The following is a 20,908-nucleotide window of genomic DNA, read 5'->3' on the forward strand; positions in this document are numbered from 1 at the left end:
TTCTCATTAAGGAAACGCTGGTCGGCTCGACCAGCGTTTCCGCCACCACTAATAATAACAAAATAACGATAGAGACAAAATGATATATTTATCTAAAATGGGCCCATTAACAAGTGTGGGTAGCGTAGATTCATCCACATTAACGTGAGACTTTTTTATAACCGAATAGAAACTCCTCGTTATCCCTTTAAATAAATCTTACCACTTTTTTTTTTTTTAATAAATCTTACCACTTTCTTTTTCTTTCTTTCTTTCTTTTTTTTTTTTTTAAATCTTACAATTTTTTCTAGAATTTGTTTTATTAAAAAAAATTTTTTTGAGAATTTTTACCACTTTTTTCTAGAAATGTTTAAACTTTGGATTTTTTGAACTTATCCAGACGCCGGTTTTGCTCTTCCGATGGAATTTAATTCCACCGGTAGACCAAAACCGGCTTCTGTTTTTGACGTTCTTCAGTCAGAACCAAGTATTTGTCTAATTTGTGTCAGTTTAGTTTGGGAACCACAGGATCAGATCACAGAAGTAGGTTCAACTAGAAAAAAAAAACATCGGTACTGACTTTCCTGAGTGCGTTCCTATGGCGACCACCGCTCCGCTGGGATGGAAGTCTGCACAGTGTCCATGCTCCTAAAGGGAGAGCGACAGAGATTGTCAATCATTTATCAATCAATAATTTATCAATTAATTATAAATCAATCTATAACCGATGACTCCTCGTGGTCCCACCTCCACGGAGCGGCTCCACTGCAGACTGTGGTCCGACGAGTTCCACAGGCAGACGAGTCGATCCTGAGCGCACGTCAGGAACATCTGCCTGGACGGGTGGGTCGCCAACCCCCACAGCTCGTCAGTGTGTCCCTGAACGCATCACAGCACAGAGTTAGAGAGAGACCCTGAACACATCACAGCACAGAGTTAGACAGAGACCCTGAACGCATCACAGCACAGAGTTAGAGAGACCCTGAACGCATCACAGCACAGAGTTAGACAGAGACCCTGAACGCATCACAGCAGAGAGTTAGAGACCCTGAACGCATCACAGCAGAGAGTTAGAGAGAGACCCTGAACGCATCACAGCAGAGAGTTAGAGAGAGACCCTGAACGCATCACAGCAGAGAGTTAGAGAGAGACCCTGAACGCATCACAGCAGAGTGTTAGAGACCCTGAACGCATCACAGCAGAGAGTTAGAGACCCTGAACGCATCACAGCAGAGAGTTAGAGACCCTGAACGCATCACAGCAGAGAGTTAGAGACCCTGAACGCATCACAGCAGAGTGTTAGAGACCCTGAACGCATCACAGCAGAGAGTTAGAGACCCTGAACGCATCACAGCAGAGAGTTAAAGAGACCCTGAACGCATCACAGCACAGAGTTAGAGAGACCCTGAACGTATCACAGCAGAGAGTTAGAGACCCTGAACGCATCACAGCAGAGTGTTAGAGAGAGACCCTGAACGCATCACAGCAGAGAGTTAGAGAGAGACCCTGAACGCATCGCAGCAGAGAGTTAGAGAGAGACCCTGAACGCATCACAGCAGAGAGTTAGAGAGAGACCCTGAACGCATCACAGCAGAGTGTTAGAGAGAGACCCTGAACGCATCACAGCAGAGTGTTAGAGAGAGACCCTGAACGCATCACAGCAGAGAGTTACAGAGAGACCCTAAACGCATCGCAGAGGAGAGTTAGAGAGACCCTGAACGCATCACAGCACAGAGTTAGAGAGAGACCCTGAACGCATCACAGCACAGAGTTAGAGAGAGACCCTGAACGCATCACAGCAGAGTGTTAGAGAGAGACCCTGAACGCATCACAGCAGAGAGTTAGAGAGACCCTGAACGCATCACAGCAGAGAGTTGAAGAGAGACCCTGAACGCATCACAGCAGAGAGTTAAAGAGAGACCCTGAACGCATCACAGCAGAGAGTTAGAGAGACCCTGAACGCATCACAGCAGAGAGTTAAAGAGAGACCCTGAACGCATCACAGCAGAGAGTTAGAGACCCTGAACGCATCACAGCAGAGAGTTAGAGAGAGACCCTGAACGCATCACAGCAGAGAGTTAGAGACCCTGAACGCATCACAGCAGAGAGTTAGAGACCCTGAACGCATCACAGCAGAGAGTTAGAGAGAGACCCTGAACGCATCACAGCAGAGAGTTAGAGACCCTGAACGCATCACAGCAGAGAGTTAGAGACCCTGAACGCATCACAGCAGAGAGTTAGAGAGAGACCCTAAACTCATCAGAGTGGACTTTAACAGAGACCCTGAACGCATCAGAGTGGACTTTAACAGAGACCCTGAACGCATCACAGCACAGAGTTAAAGAGAGACCCTGAACGCATCAGAGTGGACTTTAACAGAGACCCTGAACGCATCTCAGACCAGCAGGGACAGGATCTGATGTGAACTCACCTGAACCTCCACGAGGAAGCCGTCGTTGAAGGTTCCTCTCAAAATAAAGTTGCGAGACGTCCCGACCAGAAACTCCTCCCCCTTCCCCTCGGACACGGCTCGGATGGTTCCGTACTGATCCGGGACCTGTGGACGCCAGAAACACACACCTCTATTAGCACTGCAACTAACGATTCTTTTCATTATCGATTAATCTGTCGATTATTTAAACGATTAATCAATTTGTGGTTTGATCAATGAAATGTAAAATGTTGAAAAACATCAATCAGTGTTTCCCAAACCACCAGACGACATCATCCTCTAATGTCTTGTTTTGTCCACAAACCAAAGAGAGACTCAGTTTATTGTCATAAAGGAACAAAGAAACCAGAAATATTCACATTGAAGAAGCTGGAATCAGAGAATCTGGACTTTTTTTTCTTAAAAAACTACTCAAAGATTATCAGAATAGTTGACCATTAATTTAATAATTGATTAATCGATTAATTGTTGCAGCTCTAATATAATCAATAATAATAATAATACTTTTTAAAAGCTTTTTGCTAGATTTTTTTTTTACTTAAAAAAAAATATTTAAGAAATCTTACCACTTTTTCTAGAATTAAAAAAAAACAAAAACATTTTTGGGAGAATTTTTTTGAGGTTTTTTCTAGAAAATTTTAAACTTTTTAAAAAAAAAGAAATCTTACCACTTTTTCTAGAATTAAAAAAAACAACCCTTTTTCTAGAAAATGTTTAACCCTTTTTTCAGAAATTTCTCTACAATATTTTAAAAAAAATTCACACCATTGGCCCTAATTTGAATTTATCCAACTTTTTTCTGAACGTCAGAATGCATCACAGCAGCATGTTAGAGAAACCCTGAACAATCAGAGAATCTGGACTTTTTTTCTTAAAAAAACGACTCAAACCGATTATTAGATTATCAGAATAGTTGACGATTAATTAAATAATTGATTAATTGATTAATTGTTGCAGCTCTAATATAACACATATACGTATATTGATGGAGACGTGAAAACAGGACGATTCTAAGTTAAGTTCTGCATCCTGGTTCCTAAGTGGGTTTCTGGGCTTTTTGTTCTGTAGGGACACCGGAGATAATGACATCCTTTATTAATTTAAACGTGTGTGTGTGTGTGTGTGTGTGTGTGTGTGTGTGTGTGTGTGTGTGTGTGTGTGTGTGTGTGTGTGTGTGTGTGTGTGTGTGTGTGTGTCGTCACCTCGATGTCCCTGTCTGCTCTCAGCTCGTGGTCCCACAGGATGATCTTCCGGTCTTTCCCTCCTCCCGTCAGCAGAGTGCCGCTCCTCATCTCGCACATACAGAACACGCTTCCCTCGTGACCTTTGACCTGCCGACTGATCTGGAACGCTGTGCACACACACACACACACACACACACACACACACATGCAGGTGAGTCACACACACACACACACACACCTTCCTCCTCCTGAACTAAAACAACAGAGCAGACTCGTGTTTTATTGTCGACTCTGCTGCTGCTGTTTGTTGTGTATTTGAAGGTGCAGTTCCAGCAGCAGCCAGAAGGAGGCAGCACCTCCCCCAGAAACACCTCCTCCTCCTCCTCCTCCTCCTCCTCTCCTCCTCCTCCTCCTCTACTTCCTGCCTGGACAGCTCTGCAGCAGGTCTCTACTGAGCTCTACTAATCTCTACTGACTCTGGTCTCATTCCAGCTCTTTAAATCTTTAACCTTTAATTCTTGGCGTCGCTTCTCTTTAAACCAGTTTAACAGCATGACATGAAAACCATTACTGTAACTGGGCCAACACACACACACACACACAAAACACACACACCAGACGCACACACACCTACACACACACACCTCCTGGCGTTTTTTGTCGCAGTGTTAAACTGAGCCAACATCCACTGCAGCCTCTGCTGTTGCTGTTTCTACTTTGTTGTTGCTCTTTATCCATCACCGTTCTGTTTCTACTGTTTCTCTCTTCTTCTTTTGTTATTGTTTCTATTGTTTGTTTCTATTTATTTATATTTTTCTGTGTTTGTTTTATATTTCAATATTTGCAATATGCTACAATGCCACTGTAAACAAGCAAATTTCCCATGTGTAGGATAAATAAACAGTTTTCTGTCTTTCTTTCCATTGTTTCTATTGTTACTCCTCTTTCTATTCAGTTTCTACTGTTTCTACTGTTTCTAACATCTCTCTGTTTCTCCACTTTCTTTTATATTTCTATTGTTTCTGTTTGTTTCTCTGTTCCTTTGTGTAGGTTTGTCTAAGCTGAGCCAACATGCACTGCAGCCTCTGTTTCTACTTAGTTACTGCTCTTTATTCATCACCGTTCTGTTTCTCCCTTTTTTTACCTTGTTTGCTACAATGCCACTGTAACAAGCACATTTCCCATGTGTAGGATAAATAAACAGTCTTCTGTTTCTACTATTTTAACATTTCCATTGTCTCTATTGTTATTCCTGTTTCTATTCAATTTCTACTGTTTCTAACATCTCTCTGTTTCTCCACTTTCTTTTACATTTCTGTTTCTACTGTTCCTTTGTGCAGGTTTGTCTAAACTGAGCCTAAGTCCACTGCAGCCTCTGCGTTTGCTGTTTCTACTGTTTCTACTTTGTCACTGCTCTTTATCCATCACTGTTCTATTTCTTTTGTTTCTCTTGCCTTTTTTTCCTGTGCTGTTTCCACTGTTTCTATTGTTTGTTTCTAATCTTTTTACTCCCCACTCTCGTCTGTTTCTATCCATTCTCTTTCTATTCTTTGTTTTTAACATTCCTATCGTTACTTTCTACTGTTACTCCCGTTTCTATTCCATTTCTACTATTTTCTTTCTCCTATTTCTACTGACTCTAACATCTCTCTTCACCTCTGGGTCCTTTCCCGGTCGGGGTCTCGGCGGAGCTCCTGGTCCAGACCAGCAGGATCCCTCCGGAGTCTCCGGTCAGGATGTCTCCAGTGCTCAGGAACGCCAGACACTGGATGAACTTCGGTTTCTCGTATTTCTGAGGAAACAAACAGAGAAGGGGGTCAGAGTTAGACCAGGACTAGAGATAGACCAGGACTGAGATAGACCAGGACTGGAGATAGACCAGGACTGGAGATAGAGCAGGACTGAACTTGCTGAAAGTGCTTTTCCACTGGCACGGCGCGGCGCGCTTATTTTGTTTTCCACCGGCCCTAGTACCTGGTACCAGGCACCATTTCTAGTTCCTCCTCGGCCCTGGTTCCAAGCAGCTGAAGCGATAACGTGACGTCAGCCGACTGCCTTCCGCAGATTGGACAGAGCGTCGGCGCGACGTCCGACATGAGAATCAAACCCGGAAATTTCAAAAACAGAGCAGCAACAGCGCCAGCTGATCTGTATCAAGACTGTTGTTGTTCCTTCACCTGAGTTAAATGATGCTGTGTGTTAAACCACCGTGGTCTGTTAACGAGCTGCAGACCAGTGAGTTTGGAGCTGACGAGCGGATCGAAAAAAGAAAAGCGGACGATGCCGCCCCGCGATCGCCTCCGTGCCGCCCCCGCCCCCGCTGAGGAGGAACTAGAAGAACTCAGCTGTAGTGGAAAAGCATCTTTACCGAGCCGAGCTGTGCTGTGACAGTGTAGCGGAAAAGCGCCATTAGACCAGAGGACTAGAGCTAGACCAGGACTGAAGAGGTGCCAACAAAGATCTGAGTCTCTCTCTGGGTCTGAGGAACCCGGATCAGGTCTGGAACCAGCAGACTGAGCTGCTCTGAGATCCGAGTCCTGATCCTGATCCGAGGAGTTTGTTCCTTTGTGTTCAGACGGGTGGAGCTTCCTGAACGTCAGCAGATCAAATTCCTCTCAGCCGCTGAAACCAAAACCTCCTCCATCCTCCATCCTTCTTTAACCCTCCAGGTCCCGCCGAGACCAGACCACCGAGACCAGATCTGGACGTGGATCAGAGGTTTTAATGTTTTTATTCTGGACGTGTGTCCTCCTCACCCCAAAGATTCCCTGTTTACGAGCCAGCGAGGTCCCAGACCAGGTCCAGAAGAAGATGTGGGACTTTCCACAGGTGACGATGGTGTTTGGGTCGGTGGGGTGGAACTCCACGGCCAGGACCACCTCGTTGGTGGTCTGCAAGAGAGACAGAGACCAGTTAGAGACCAGGGGCCAGATTCAGCAATATGTTCTTAAGAAAGATCTTAAGAAATGTCTTAAGAAGAAAATTAAGAAGAAGTTCATAAGAAAGTTCTTAAGTGCAATTCTTCAATATTTTCTTAAGAACAGTCATTTCTTACGAATTTCTTATTTTTCCTACTTAAGAACTTCTTAAAATATGTCACCACATTGCATTGCATGCACCATCGTTTATATCAACGACCCCAAAATTGACACAAATTAGACCACGGACCCCCATTGGACAAAATATTGAAGCAAACACTAGAAATACACAAACAATCAATGTACGTTTAAATTAGGCATACATTTTTGAAAGATTTTAGAGAAATTTCTGGGAAAAAAAAGTGGTACAATTTCTCCCAAAAAGTTGAAACATTTCTAGAAAAAAGTGGTAAAAATTCTCACAAAAATAAACGAAAAAGTTTAAAATCTTTAAAAAAAAAAAAGTGGTAAAATATTACTTTTTTTTTTTTTTTTTTTTTAAATCTGGTATAATTGATCAGAAAAAGTGGTAAAATTTCTAAAAAAAAAAGTAAAACATTTTAGAACAAGGGTTAGTTAGAGACCAGTTAGAGACCAGTTAGAGACCAGATAGAAACCAGATAGAGACCAGTTAGAGACCAGATGGAGACCAGTTAGAGACCAGATAGAGACCAGATAGAGACTAGTTAGAAACCAGATAGAGACCAGATAGAGACCAGTTAGAGACTAGTTAGAGACCCGTTAGAGACCAGCACCAACTGGAAACTGGACGATGAACCTGGACTGAAACGACTCACCTTGATTTCGGCGATCTTCGATTTCTTCTGCCAGTCCCAGACAGTCAACATGTGATCGTTGCAGTCGTCAATGACGCTGAGATGCTGACCGGAGTCCTGAGTGTGAGACAGAAGTTAAGACATGAGTCAGAAAAACTTCACTTCTACACTTCACTTTTTTTTTTACATTTTATTTATTTAAGGACAACGTGTGCTTGTATTTATCTTTTACAAGAAACAAAAAGACGGGAACACCAGATTTAGCAGAAGCTAATTTCCATCTGTTGTTCAACATAAAACATAAGCCTTTTTAAGACTATTATGGATGAAATTTAGGACTTATAATGATAATAATCATAATAATACATAATAATAATAACAGAACGTTACCACACAGAGTTGTTTTAGAGGGAAATGCAGAGACTGCTTGATGAAAAACTGTCCCTGAAGGCAACGCACATCAGCAGTTTTGCATGAATTTCCCTCTAAAACAACTCTGTGTGGTAACGTTGTGTTATTATCTCATAGCGTGGTGAATGTGCAGGTCACAACTTGTCCACCAGAGCGTTGTGGAGTTGTTGGATTGTGTATTTGATGAGTTTGATGAGGGAAACCAAGAAATCCCATGAGCCTCCGTAGCGTAGCTCTGAGCAGCTCACGGCTCTGCTCCGCCGTTCTAAAAATATCTTGCACCGACAATTAAAGGTAACGAACCTACTGCTATGACTATAGGGATTATGGTAATGGGCCAATTTAATTTATGATGATTATGATTATTACATAATGCGGCGCTGCAGGTGTAGATAACCTTTACTTGGATACTCACAGCTTTGGAGAAAGCCAGGGAGCCGACGCCTCGCTCGAACGTTCCCATGCCGACGACCTGCAGCGTGGCCAGACTGACGCTGTCCCAGATACGAACGTGAGGCTGCAGCGCCTGAATTAATACACACAGGTTACCATAGTTACAGCTGTCAGAGTTTTTAAAAATAAATCAATTATAGAAATCATCCTTGTGGTGTATTTGTAAGATTATGTACAGTACGTTCTCTGTAAAATACGATCTATCTCATTGTAACAAACTGTAGATGCTTGCTATGCACCATAAAAATCCTGTAAGAGATTCTGTTAATAAAAAACAAATCAATTAGCAGCAATTTGAGTTTTTTTTGTTTTTGTTTTTTAAAACCACATCTGTCCTCACCCGTCCGTCTTTGTCCACGCCGGCGATCTGTCCCGTAGCGATCCGGATCTTATCAGGATGGATGGCCAGACTGAGACGAGAGACACAGAGAGATGATGTCACTCAGCTGTCACCACTGACCTATAGAGTGCTGAAGCGGAAGCAGGAAGTAACGGCGCCATGGGACCTCAATTCAAAAAAAGTCTCCATACAAATGAACGGGAGTCCAAGTTTTATTTTGTGATCCGTTTGAATTGTGCCATGAGAAAAAAATATGTCCTCTACCTGTTTAAAACATCACGTTTCATGAAAAGAAACCAGCAATTTATGTATTATGTATTTTGTGTGAAGACGCTCTACGGACTACAGATCTGGTGTCCCACAAAAAATACGTCACCAACTGACACGGGAAAGGAAGGACGCCATGTGGTGACGTCTGCTTACGGACTCTTCGGAATTTTATTTTACTAAATAGTAATAGTTAATAGTTATAGTAATAGTTTTACAACAAACTGCTGATTTCTCGGCATGAAACGTGATGTTTTAAACAGGTAGGTGTCATATTTTTTTGTCATGGCACAATTCAAACGGATCACAAAATAAAACTTGGACTCCCGTTCATTTGTATGGAGACTTTTTTTCGAATTGAGGTCCCATGGCGACGTTACTTCCTGCTTCCGCTTCGGCACTCTATGGGAGCAGCAGCAGTTTGAGGTTGAGCGAACGTTTTTTTTTTCACTCACCACTTGACACAGTCGGTGTGTCCGAGGTAATGTCTCTGCGCCCGCTCCTCGTAGCTGAACAGAACCACGACGGAGGCGATGAAGTAAACAATCTCCCCGGTTGGAAGGAGGTAGACGTTCGCTCTGCAGTCTCTGCCACGGTAACCGTACCTGTGCCGAGGTCAAGGACTTCTACTGAGGGTTCACTACACAGGCTTAGAGATATACCGAAGAGGAAACATCTGGGCCCAGTTGTTCAAAAGTAAATCGGATCGGATTTTGGATCATGGATCGGATCAAATCTTGAAAATGGGTCGTTTCAAAACCAAAAACGGATTCGGAGATCAGATTAGATCACGTGATACAATCTTGAATTTAATCTTGAACTCAGTTTGTGTTGTTCAAAACTGGTCAAATAAATAATATTTATAATGTAGTTAGTATATATACACTTTCATTGATTTATATTTTGCACATTATTTTCCTTCCTTTATTCTTAAGGTGCTTTAATAAAAAACATCTACTTTTATTTTGAAGGAGCTTTATCTACTTTATTTTGAAGGAGCTTTAACACAAACATCTACCTTTATTCTGAAGGAGCTTTAACACAATCATCTACCTTTATTCTGAAGGAGTTTTAATATAAACATCTACCTTTATTTTGAAGGAGCTTTAACACAAACATCTACCTTTATTCTGAAGGAGCTTTAATAGAAACATCTACCTTTATTCTGAAGGAGCTTTAACACAAACATCTACCTTTATTCTGAAGGAGCTTTAATACAAACATCTACCTTTATTTTGAAAGAGCTTTAACACAAACATCTACCTTTATTCTGAAGGTGTTTTAATATAAACATGTACTTTTATTCTGAAGGACCTTTAATACAAACATCTACTTTTATTTTGAAGGAGCTTTATCTACTTTATTTTGAAGGAGCTTTAACACAAACATCTACCTTTATTCTGAAGGAGTTTTAATAGAAACATCTACCTTTATTCTGAAGGAGCTTTAATAAAAAAACATCTACCTTTATTCTAAAGGAGCTTTAAACATCTACCTTTATTCTGAAGGATCGTTTTATTCTGAAGGAGCTTTATCTACCTTTATTCTGAAGGAGCTTTAATAGAAACAGTGAAGGATACACCCATTCCAGCTTCAGTCTCTCTGGAGGAAGTTCTGTCCGAACCCCGACCGAGTTCTCCAGGTCCGAGGGGATGAACATGGTGATCGGTCGACCGCGCATGAACATCTTAACGAAGTTCCCGTCTGAAACAGCAGAGACACAGAGAGGAAGACATGTTGGAGACCCGCCATCATCACAATCATCATCATCACTGTTGACTTAGTTTGGATTCTCATTTGTCAACATACAAACAAACACAAACTTTGGCCTTAATCTTAGTCACAGATAATCAATAAAAGGATTGATCGAGAACATCCTGGCCTGTTACTGATCTCTGTGACGGGTGAGCTGTGTTGGCCTCTTATCCAATCAGATTACAGTAGAGACACCTGTCGGCTGCCAGGTGACAGGTAAAGGTCTCAGTCTGTTTTCACACTCAGACTGAGACCTTTACCTGAGTCAGACAGGTGAGGGACGGGGACGGAGGAGTCGATGCCATGCAGGTGATGCAGGTGAGGCAGGTGTGTAGTAGTAGTAGTAGTTTACCTCCACAGAATCACTGCTGTTCAAAAATTATTTTTATTTGACCTTAAAGGGACAACGAGGAGTTTCTCCAGCGTCAGAATGAAACATTCCGCGACAATAAAAAAGTCTCATATTAATGTGGATGAATCTATGTTACCCACACTTGTTAATGGTCCCATTTTAGATAAATATGTCGTTTTGTCTCTATCGTTATTTTGCTATTTTTAAGGCCCATTTATGCTCAACGTTAAATACGCATACAGATACGGACGGAGTTTTTCGTCCGTACTCTGCGTTCATTTCGTCCGTTTTTCGTCCGTTTCCACAAAGCTTACGGATACACACCAAACCGTGGGGGCGCTGTTGCTGTCACTACCCGATACGTAGCCTAGAGCCAGTGTGAGACAGAAGAAGAACTTGAAGAAGACACGATGGCTGAACGAGATCCTCCGTCCTCCAGCCGTGATGAATTTAACGGCCTTACCGACCACCGCATCACATAACGAGTCCGTTTTCTTGTTTTATTTATGATGTACATTATCAAGATCTCCTCCGTAGTCGCCATGTTTGTTGTCATAAACTTTTGACTCTGAGCTGCCCCCTGGTGGATGTATTGGTTAACATCCATGCCAACGTAAAGGACGCATGAAAGTATGTGGGCAGTGACGGTAACAACGTTTGAAACGGACGCATACAATTACGTCCGTAAGTGGAGCATAAATGAGCCTTTAGTGGTGGTGGAAATGCTGGGCGAGCCGACCAGCGTTTCCTTACTTTCGGTTTCACGGCGAGTCATGAGAATAACGCCGCCTAATCACCGTTTATGGTCGGAACTACGACGGTATGTGATCGTCTTCCAACCTCTGACTTTAATTCTTGATGAATGAAAACATGAGTCTGTCTTGCGCCGGTCAAAGAATTTCACGGTGCGGAGGCTCATAAATGTAGTGTGAAAACACTTCGCTTTTCCAAAACTCCTCGTTGTCCCTTTAACTGAGCTGTCAATCAAAATGGGAATGGCAGTGGCGAGGGGGTTCAAGGTGGTCCCCAAAATTTTACCACTTTTTTTTCTACAATTTTTAAATTTTGAATTGAATTTTTTCTATAAATATTACATTTTTTCCAGAAATGTCTCCAAAATGTTTCCAAAAATTCACGCCATTGGCCCCAATTTGAACGTACACTGACTAAAAAAAGTAGTGTTATTCAGTAGCCTATATATTGTGTATTTCTGGTGTTTTGTTTCAATGGGGGAGGGTCCGTGGTCTAATTTGTGTCAGTTTAGGGGTCCTTGATGTAAAAAAAAAAGTTTCAGAACCAATGCTTTAGATACTGGGTCTCATCAGGTGGATTCATTAAAACAATAAAAACACCCAAATTCTTGCAAGAATCAAAAAATGTTCAAACAAGGAGCGCTTGGTGGACTCATTTCTTGATTGGTGCTCTTTGTTGAGGGGTATAGGAAATATAAAACAGAGAAAAACTCCAAGGCATTCTGCTTAAATCAATAAAATGCCTTGATTATATGTGGCATTGTCATAGTGACACATTAAAAAGCTTCTTAACTCCCTGATGAAAGCTTGATGCTGAGTTATTTTTAATATGTCACAGTGAAAATACCAGAAAAAAAAACGCATTTTATTGATTTAAACGGAGTGCCTTGGAGTTTTTCTCTGTTTTTATATCAATAAAAACACCTGTTGGACCCTTATATGGAGGTAAATTATGTGAGGGGGCGGAGCCACAGACAGGTGTGACATCACCTGAACAGTCTGAAGGGAAGAGAGAGCAGGAGGGTGAGCGAGGCTGACGATATAAAAGCAGAGACAGAGAGAGAGAGACAGAGAGATGTGATTGGTTCAGAGCAGAAACAGGAAGCGCTAATTCAGCTGCTGTTAGCATGTTAGCCTGTTAGCTTGTTGTTAGCCTGCTAGCTAGCTACGTAGCGCGCGCTGACGCCGGACTCTTCAGGACTTACCAGCTTGGCTGTTTTTCTCTCGGGTCGACATTTTGGCTGGTTTGGGACAAAGACATCGTCACTCAACAACACGACCATGGACAAAACAACACAAACATCAACACAAACAAATAAATAACAACAAACAACAACCACAACAAACAACAACAACACTGGATCTGAGACTTAGACAGAAACTAAAAACCTGTAGGAACTAGGGGTGTCCTCCACTAAGGACTTTCATAGTCGAATCTGATTCGTCAGATATTAGTCGACTGATCTTCGAATCAGGTTTTCTCCTTGATTCATTTGCGTCTTTTTCTGCTCCAGAAAAATAAACAAAAAATTGTTATCTGGCCATGATATATGCATCAGTGGTTGTATAGATGGTTCAGGGGTCGAGTGTCACAGCACCATGGACAGCGCTGTTTTGTGTTTCTGTTGTAAATAAAACTTTAGGCCCAGATTTAATTTTCCGTCCACTGAAGGTAAAACATCATCAAATATTATAAGAAAACAAAGAAATTCTATGTAAAACCAGACGTTCAGCAGCAGGGAGCACCCCTAATATATAGGGGCATTTTTTTGGCCGAAGCCGAATACCGAATAAAATCAAAATGCTTGGCCGAATAACCGAATAATACTGAATACCGAAAATGGATATAAAGTTTTTAAATAAAATATTTTTTTAAACTTAATTTTCAAAGAAAGTAAATGTTTATTGACTATTCTGACAGTTTTTGAATATTCCAGTTGCCGTTGCTCATCAAAAGAGCACAACAAGTTATATAAAGTTTTTCATTTAGGCCAAATCGGCCCATTGTGAGTGCTGAAAGATCTATGCAAGTACACTCCAAAAAAACCCAAGTGTCTTTTAAAACAGTGGTTCCTAACCTTTCTTGGTCAGATTTTTTTTCATTCATCAATTAGGCTGCTAGACATTTCAGGCCACCTCATTTGAATTTCAGGCGACCCCACGTGGGGTCCCGACCCCAAGGTTGGGAAACACTGTTTTAAAAGACGTCGGCCACGGACGGAGTGGGCGACAGGCTGGGTATTTATCAGACTTTTTTTTATATATATATATATATATATATATATATATATATATATATATATTCGGCCTTGCTTTTCGCTCATTCCACCGAAGGCCGAATGTTGCTTTTTTTTGCAATATTCGGCCGAATATATTCAGTTACCGAATATTCGGTGCATCCCTACTATATATTCATATATTCAGAATGGTACAATCTACAACCTCTTTTGCTACGATTCGACAACGAGGTTGAGACCTCTCTGAATCGAATCGTCGAATAGTTGACTATTCGAGGTCACCCCTCATAGGAACCACTGAACCTTAAGTGTTTTAAATGTCTCAGAGGCAGTGTTGTTGTTGTTGCTGACGAAGACGACGACAACAACGGCTCTGTCTTCCTATTGGCTGTTACACAAGATGATGATGATGACTATGGTCCTGTTATGATGAAGATGAGAGTGTGTGTTTTTACCTTGACTGACCACTGGGTCTTTGTGCCTGAGAGAAGACGGAAGGAGAAGAAAACAAACATGTCATTGTTACAACATGACTCTGCAGCTTCCTCCTGTGTGTGTCTGTCAGTGTGTCAGTGTGTCAGTGTGTGTGTGTGTGTGTGTGTGTGTGTGTGTGTGTGTGTGTGTGTGTACCTCTCAGCGTTCTTCACCACCTTGGCCAGCAGTTTGGAGGTGGACGCAGCTTTCACCAGTTTGTTCCTGTTCTCGTCCGAACTCTCCCAGGTGCTGCTCTGAGAGCGCTCCATACCCGAGGACCGCTTCACACTCGGCCCCCTGAACACACACACACACACACACACACACACACACACACACACACACAGGGACACACACATGCACAGAAACACACAGTCAATAACACATTAGAGCTGCAGGAGGAGGAGGAGGATGAAGAAACAGAATCTGTTCAAAGCTCCAGATGACGACTCCTTGTCTTTTACTGTCATGTTAAAACTCATGTAATAATGCATTAATAACTACTAGGTACTCTTGTAATAACCACTGCATACTCTTGGTACTGTAACTATAACTTGTGTAATAATGTAGTCATGACTCATGTTAGCAATACTTTGTGTAATGTAGAGGTAATAATAACTGAGTCGTCATTTGGTTCATTGAACTGATTCAGTCTGTTTAACACACACACACACACACACGCTCACAACCCAGGAGGAGGTTAGTGAAGTCACACACATTAGACTCGAGAATCAAAGCCCAGCCGATAGGAGGCCGCTGGAGGAGGAGGAGGAGGAGGAGGAGGAAGAGGAGGTCCTCAGGTGAAGCTCAGAGGAGAACAGGTTAGTAGCTTTGATAAAACACACACACAGTCCAGCCTGAGCTTTCTACCAGCAAAGAGGAGGAGGAGGAGAAGGAGAAGAGGATTAAAGGGATAGTAGCATTTTTTTTTTAAAGTGGGGTTGTATGATCTACAAATAGCCCCTAAGTACTTTAATTGCAGTAGAAGACTCTCTGCACTCCTCCCGTTAGCAATGCCAGCCCATAGCCCTGCCCAGAGATTTACAACATACAGTGTTGTGAACAGACCCAAAGAAACGGCCTATTTTCACGGCCTAAAAGAGGTTTTACCTGAAAAAAAAAAAATACACAGTTCCATTGTTCACTATAATATAATTTTTTCCAGCCCTTCAAAGTGCAGGAAAAACACAGTTTTTATTTGGACCTAACCAACTGCTGATCGGCGGGCGCTAACCCTGGGCGGAGGGATACGTGAGTTGGTTAGGTCCAAATAAAAACTGTGTTTTTCCTGCACTTTGAAGGGCTGGAAAAAATTATATTATAGTGAACAATGGAACTGTGCTTTTTTTTCAGGCAAAACCTCTTTTAGGCCGTGAAAATAGGCCGTTTCTTTGGGTCCATTCACAACAATGTATGTTGTAAATCTCTGGGCAGGGCTATTATGGGCTGGCGTTGCTAACGGGAGGAGTGCAGAGAGTCTTCTACTGCAATTAAAGTACTTAGGGGCTATTTGTAGATCATACAACCCCACTTTAAAAAAAAATGCTACAATCCCTTTAAGGAGGATCGAGGATTTCATGGAAGCTGATCTCAGGAGAAGTTCAAGGATCTCCAGGAGTTCTCACGAAGCTCCTGGAGATCCTGGATCCTTCAAGATCTCACAGAGATTCCTGAAAGATCAAGAATCTGCAGGAGGCCAAAGAAAGGTCCAGAGGAGGAGGAGGAGCAGGAGGAGGAGGAGCAGGAGTTAGACCAGAGGAGGAGCACTGGGAGAGGAGGTCCTCAGGTGAAGCTGCAGGAGAACAGGTTAGTGGTTCTGATGAAACAGCCCGGCCTGAGGGTCTCATGGCAAAGCAAAGAGGAGACTCCAGATCTCCAGGCCACTAAGACCGGCGCCCGAGGAGCCACAGGAGGCCTCTGATTGGCTGAACCGGGAGCGTTCAGCCAGCCAATCAGGAGCCCCCGTAGTACCTGTACCCCAGTGGTGTAGTCTAATGTTTTGAAGTGGGTAAACTGCTTTTTAGGTGGGTAAACTGTACATACTTGTATCACATAGACTGGTGGTTCTCAAACTTTTTTTTTAAATTAGACCACGGACCCCCATTGGACAAAATTTTGAAGCAAACACCAAAAATACATAAACAATCAATGTACGTTTAAATTAGGCTTACATTTTTGAAAGATTATAGAGAAATTATTGGGGGGGGAAAATGGTACAATTTCTCCAAAAAAGTTGAAACATTTCTAGAAAAAAGTGGTAAAACTTTGCAGTTTTTTTTTTTTTTTTCAAGAAAAATCTGCTTAAATTTCTCAGAAAAAGTGGCAAAATTAAAAAAAAAAAAAAAAAAGTTTTTAAAAATTGAGAAGAAACTGGTACATTTTTTCAAAAATATTATAGAAAAATGTGGTAAAAATTCTCAAAAAAAAGGGGCGGGGGCAAACAATAATACAAAAAGGGGTTCAATTTTGCAATGTTTTTTTTTTTTGTTTTTTTTAGAAAAATCTGCTAACATTTCTAAGAAAAACTGGTAAAATTTCAACAACAACAAAAAAAGTTTTAAAAAACTGAGAAGAAACTGGTAAAATTACTCAAGAATTCTAGAAAAAGTGGTAACATTTTTCAAAATATTATAGAAAAATGTGGTAAAATTTTTCAAAAACAAAAGGGGGCAAACAATAAAACAAAAAGGGGTAAAAATTTCTTTAAAAAATAAAAAAGTAGAACAGAAAAATTGAGAAGAAACTGGTAAAAAAATAAAAAATAAAAAGAAAGAAAAAAATAAAAACAATAATTTAAAAAAATTAAACAAATTCTAGGAAAAAGTGGTCAAATTTCAAGAAAAAGTTGGGGACCCACTTTGAGAACCATTGACATAGATAGTTTTGTTGTACTGGGTTTACTGAAGTATTTATGCATTTTCAGAGGGTATACTGAGTATAGGCTACCCGAGTATCACATTAGACTACACCACTGCTGCACCTGATTGGCCAGCTGACCCAGGTGTGGGCGGGGCTAAAGGGAGGACCTGTGGCTCCTTGGGGGCGGGGCTAGTGACCCGTCAGCAGAGTGATGTCATAGCAGCGTCAGCAGGAAGTGAGGTCAGATGCAGCTGACCAATCACACATCACGCGGCAAGGCGGGACCTTTTTGGCGTGGCGTGGCCTTTGCTGCCGCCGCTGTCTGCCGCGGCGGACGGGGCGGACCTCTGCGGCTGGGGGGTCGGGGGGGTCTGGGGGGGGTGGGGGGAGGAGGGGGAGGGGGACGAGGCCTTCGGGCGAGGAGGCTCCTCACGCTCCTGGATCTCCTCCATCTGGGAGCGCTGGCTGCTGCTGCTGCTGACCTCCTTTTTCCTGTCTGCTCCACTGTGGACAGAACCGGGACGGTGAGAGACAGAACTGACGACTCTACGGATTCTACTGGTTCTCTACTGGGTCTCTACTGGGTCTAGTTAGAGCACTGTAAAAGAGAGTAAGGACACCACCATTGACTCCCGTGGTAAGGGTTTTGCGCCCCTAGTGGCAGGATATGGGTATTGCAAAAGCGCCCAGAAAACCCATTCACTCCAATGTATGTGTGTTGCCCACTTGCTTATAAATTGATGAAAACGGCCGTGTTTTTGTTTTTAGGAGTCTTGGTCATATCAGATTACACTTATAATTTGTTTATTACAAAATGTAGGTTGAAACATTAATGTAGACAACTGTTTTTTGTTTTTTACTCGCCTATGTGTTAAAGCAGAAGTAAGCGATCCGGTGGTTTTGGCTAACGTCTTGTCAGCCGATGGAGTTAGCAGCCCCCGCCCTCGTCATGGATCTATTGGTCCTCGTCCCTACGTCACCACATTCACGTGCATCCCTTGGCTGCACACACAGAGCGGACCGCCCCTTTATGCCGTTCTCTCTCCTCATTGGATAAAGGTTGTAGGATACAAGGAAGTATACAAGAAGTTTTCTCCTCGGCTCAGAGCAGAGCAGAGTGACTGACAGACCCGTGTTTCAGACCAAACACTCTATAGAAGTGATTGCTGTCGGAAGATACAACTATTTAAGACTTATATTAACACAAACATTCTGCTTACTTCTGCTTTAATGTAGATGTAGATTTTTTTTTTGTTTCTTTTTTACTTGCCTATGTGTTAATGTTTATCTGTAAAGGATCCTCAGTGATGCTATTAACGTGGGTGATCTAGAAATGTCCTTAAATTATTGAAAACACCACACTTGCTCATTCACCAACAATGCAGAGATGTCAGTTCTTGGGCGATTTTGTAATACCTATATTCCTCCACCAGGAGGCGCTTCCATTGGACCAATGCTGTCGTTACTCTCTTATTGCAGTGCTCTAGTTCTAGTCTACGTCTACTGTCTACTACGTTTACTGCTACGAGTCAAACCACCAGAATCCACCTGAGACCGCCGGCTGCTGATTTCCTTCTACCTGTGGACAAAACCAGGACCGTGAGATCAGACTTGATGTTTCTACTGTGTTGCTACTGGACGGGCCCAGAGATCCAGAACCAGCTTCAAACAGATACTTAAAAAAAAACACACATACACTTCGTCTCAGTGTAGCTCGACCAGCCTGGACGGGCGAGTCTGAATAACCAATGACAGAATAGAGGGTATGCACATGACGCACGGTACTCGGACTGAGTGGCAAAAAAACGAGTGGAAGAGTCGCCAAAACACCGGCCCGACCGTTGAGCGTCGGGCCTCGTCTGTTTGGTGTGTCCGTCTGGTCTCGTCGGGGCCGATTCAACATGCTCAGTCCCGACGGCCGCCGGGAGTCTACTCGTCGGGTACTCTGATTGGCTGTGTGCCAGCTATGACGATTATGACGGGCGATGCCGTAGCGAATCAGCACGGTGTGTGGGAGGGGCGGAAGTGACGATAGTAAACAAACCATAGACTGTATAAAAAAGAGAAACAAACCACACACAAAACACATGGCACAGGCAAAGACGAACTACATTTTGCTTCTTTTTTGGATCGTTTTTAAGATTTGTTTTCCAAAACGTCCAAAACGTCTTCTCAAAACTAATACCAAGCTGTTGTGTGCGCTTTGTTTTAATCTGCCTGGTTTCTTCTATGGTTTCTCCGTTAGGTCATTTCCTGTTTTCATGTTTCAGATTACGGGCACGAGACTAGCGCCACCCGCTGTTATGGAGAGTTATTGCATCTCGCGCAAGTACAGAACGTACAGGCTGCTGTGTAGTCGGCAGTCGTGGTGGTGGTTTGTTTCACTGCTTCCTCTCTCCCGACGGTGTCCGACGAGAGGCGACAAACTCGTTGGACAAGCTGCCGATGTGGCGACCGACCGGCTCTCCACCGCTTCATCACTTCACAGAAAACTAAAAATCTTGCTGCGTTCTGGATTAAAGCAGATCGCCACAAAAGCACTGAAACCTGCTTCCATTATGAACAATTATCTTTGTGAAGCAGAGTTTTCTACAGCGACAGCAGCAAACTTTTAACTTATATCTAGGTTGCTTCTTTGTTGTGTATATTGTCTAGACATTGCAGGATATATTTTGTCATATATTTTCCTCCTTGTATCCTATTTATTTTCTATTTTCTCTGGAGCGGCCTGGCAGAATAATTTCCTTCGGGATGAATAAAGTTTTATCTAATCTAATCTAATCTAAAAACAAGACGACAAGAGGAGACTGAACCGTCACCCCGACATGACTGATATATATTATTATTATTTTTATATTATGGTGAGAACAAAGAACGTAATAATGGAATTAAAAACGTAACGGAAAACCATGTGACCTTCTACAAAATGTTATATCAAAATGTTAAAAAAAAAGCAAAAAGAAAAGAAAAGATTTTTATTCTGTGGGTAATGGGGGCGGGACTAGATAAGCTTTTGCTTCTCCCGCTTTCCCTTTCGGCCATGTGTATTGTATTATTTGAACTAAGATGAAGTGTGATGATGATGATTTAAATTGACATGCCCGAAATAAACAAATTGATTGATTGATAATCGTTTTTATATTATATATATGTGTAATGTAAACAGGAGAATGTAAGTCTGTTTTGCCACTCAGTCTGAACAAAAGGGGCGTGTCCCAAAGGAACGCTACGTAAACGCACACCCTCTATAATATCAGATATTGATCCGATCCGCTGCGATCGATCGGCTGTGAAGTAAAACCAGTGACGTTAAGAGAACAGGTTTAAACAGCTTCGCCCCGCTGGCGTCAGACGCTCCGGTGTTTTTACCTCTTGGCGGCGGACGACAACGTCTCCTTCCTGGTGACAGATGTGGAGTCTCGCTTCCGTCCAGATGTTCCCCCGTTAGCGATGCAGGACATCGAGTACGCCTCGCGTAGAGCAGCGCCGCCTGGACGGGTGGAAACAACACAACAACGACAACGTCAACGTCAACGTCACGTCAACCAGTTTGACCAGCAGAACGATGGTTAAAGGACAATTCCGGGCAAATTCAGCTCGGGGCTGTATGTTCCTAACATTTTAGGTCTAAAAGAAGGAATCTGAAGATTTTCAGTTTAATTGCTCCTGTTTTGTGGTGGTTGTGTCTGTCCCCGCGTC

At 42.5% G+C, this 20,908-nt stretch overlaps 2 protein-coding genes across 2 annotated transcripts in view; both read right to left on the minus strand.

Annotated features, from left to right (window-relative positions):
* Window positions 1-20,908, minus strand: part of LOC310998592 (NACHT, LRR and PYD domains-containing protein 3-like) — a gene marked incomplete at both ends in the record, with an annotated part of 148,577 nt that overhangs the window by 65,451 nt on the left and 62,218 nt on the right. The gene's annotated exons all lie outside the window — the stretch shown is intronic.
* The window catches only part of eml4 (EMAP like 4), a 40,169-nt gene that overhangs the window by 7,145 nt on the left and 12,116 nt on the right, over window positions 1-20,908 (minus strand). Inside the window, exons 4-19 of the mRNA XM_083987743.1 lie at window positions 20,579-20,699; window positions 17,495-17,713; window positions 14,507-14,647; window positions 14,332-14,357; window positions 12,845-12,880; window positions 10,361-10,484; window positions 9,236-9,385; window positions 8,514-8,583; window positions 8,136-8,246; window positions 7,331-7,426; window positions 6,372-6,506; window positions 5,272-5,407; window positions 3,634-3,782; window positions 2,411-2,536; window positions 727-858; window positions 560-627 (exon numbers count right to left, since the gene is read on the minus strand). Coding sequence (XP_083843869.1) covers window positions 560-627; window positions 727-858; window positions 2,411-2,536; window positions 3,634-3,782; window positions 5,272-5,407; window positions 6,372-6,506; window positions 7,331-7,426; window positions 8,136-8,246; window positions 8,514-8,583; window positions 9,236-9,385; window positions 10,361-10,484; window positions 12,845-12,880; window positions 14,332-14,357; window positions 14,507-14,647; window positions 17,495-17,713; window positions 20,579-20,699 — 1,840 coding nt within the window. The remainder of the gene's footprint in view (window positions 1-559; window positions 628-726; window positions 859-2,410; window positions 2,537-3,633; window positions 3,783-5,271; window positions 5,408-6,371; window positions 6,507-7,330; window positions 7,427-8,135; window positions 8,247-8,513; window positions 8,584-9,235; window positions 9,386-10,360; window positions 10,485-12,844; window positions 12,881-14,331; window positions 14,358-14,506; window positions 14,648-17,494; window positions 17,714-20,578; window positions 20,700-20,908) is intronic.

The sequence above is a fragment of the Trachurus trachurus genome (genome assembly GCF_905171665.1).
Source record: "Trachurus trachurus genome assembly, chromosome: 15".
NCBI lineage: Eukaryota > Metazoa > Chordata > Actinopteri > Carangiformes > Carangidae > Trachurus > Trachurus trachurus.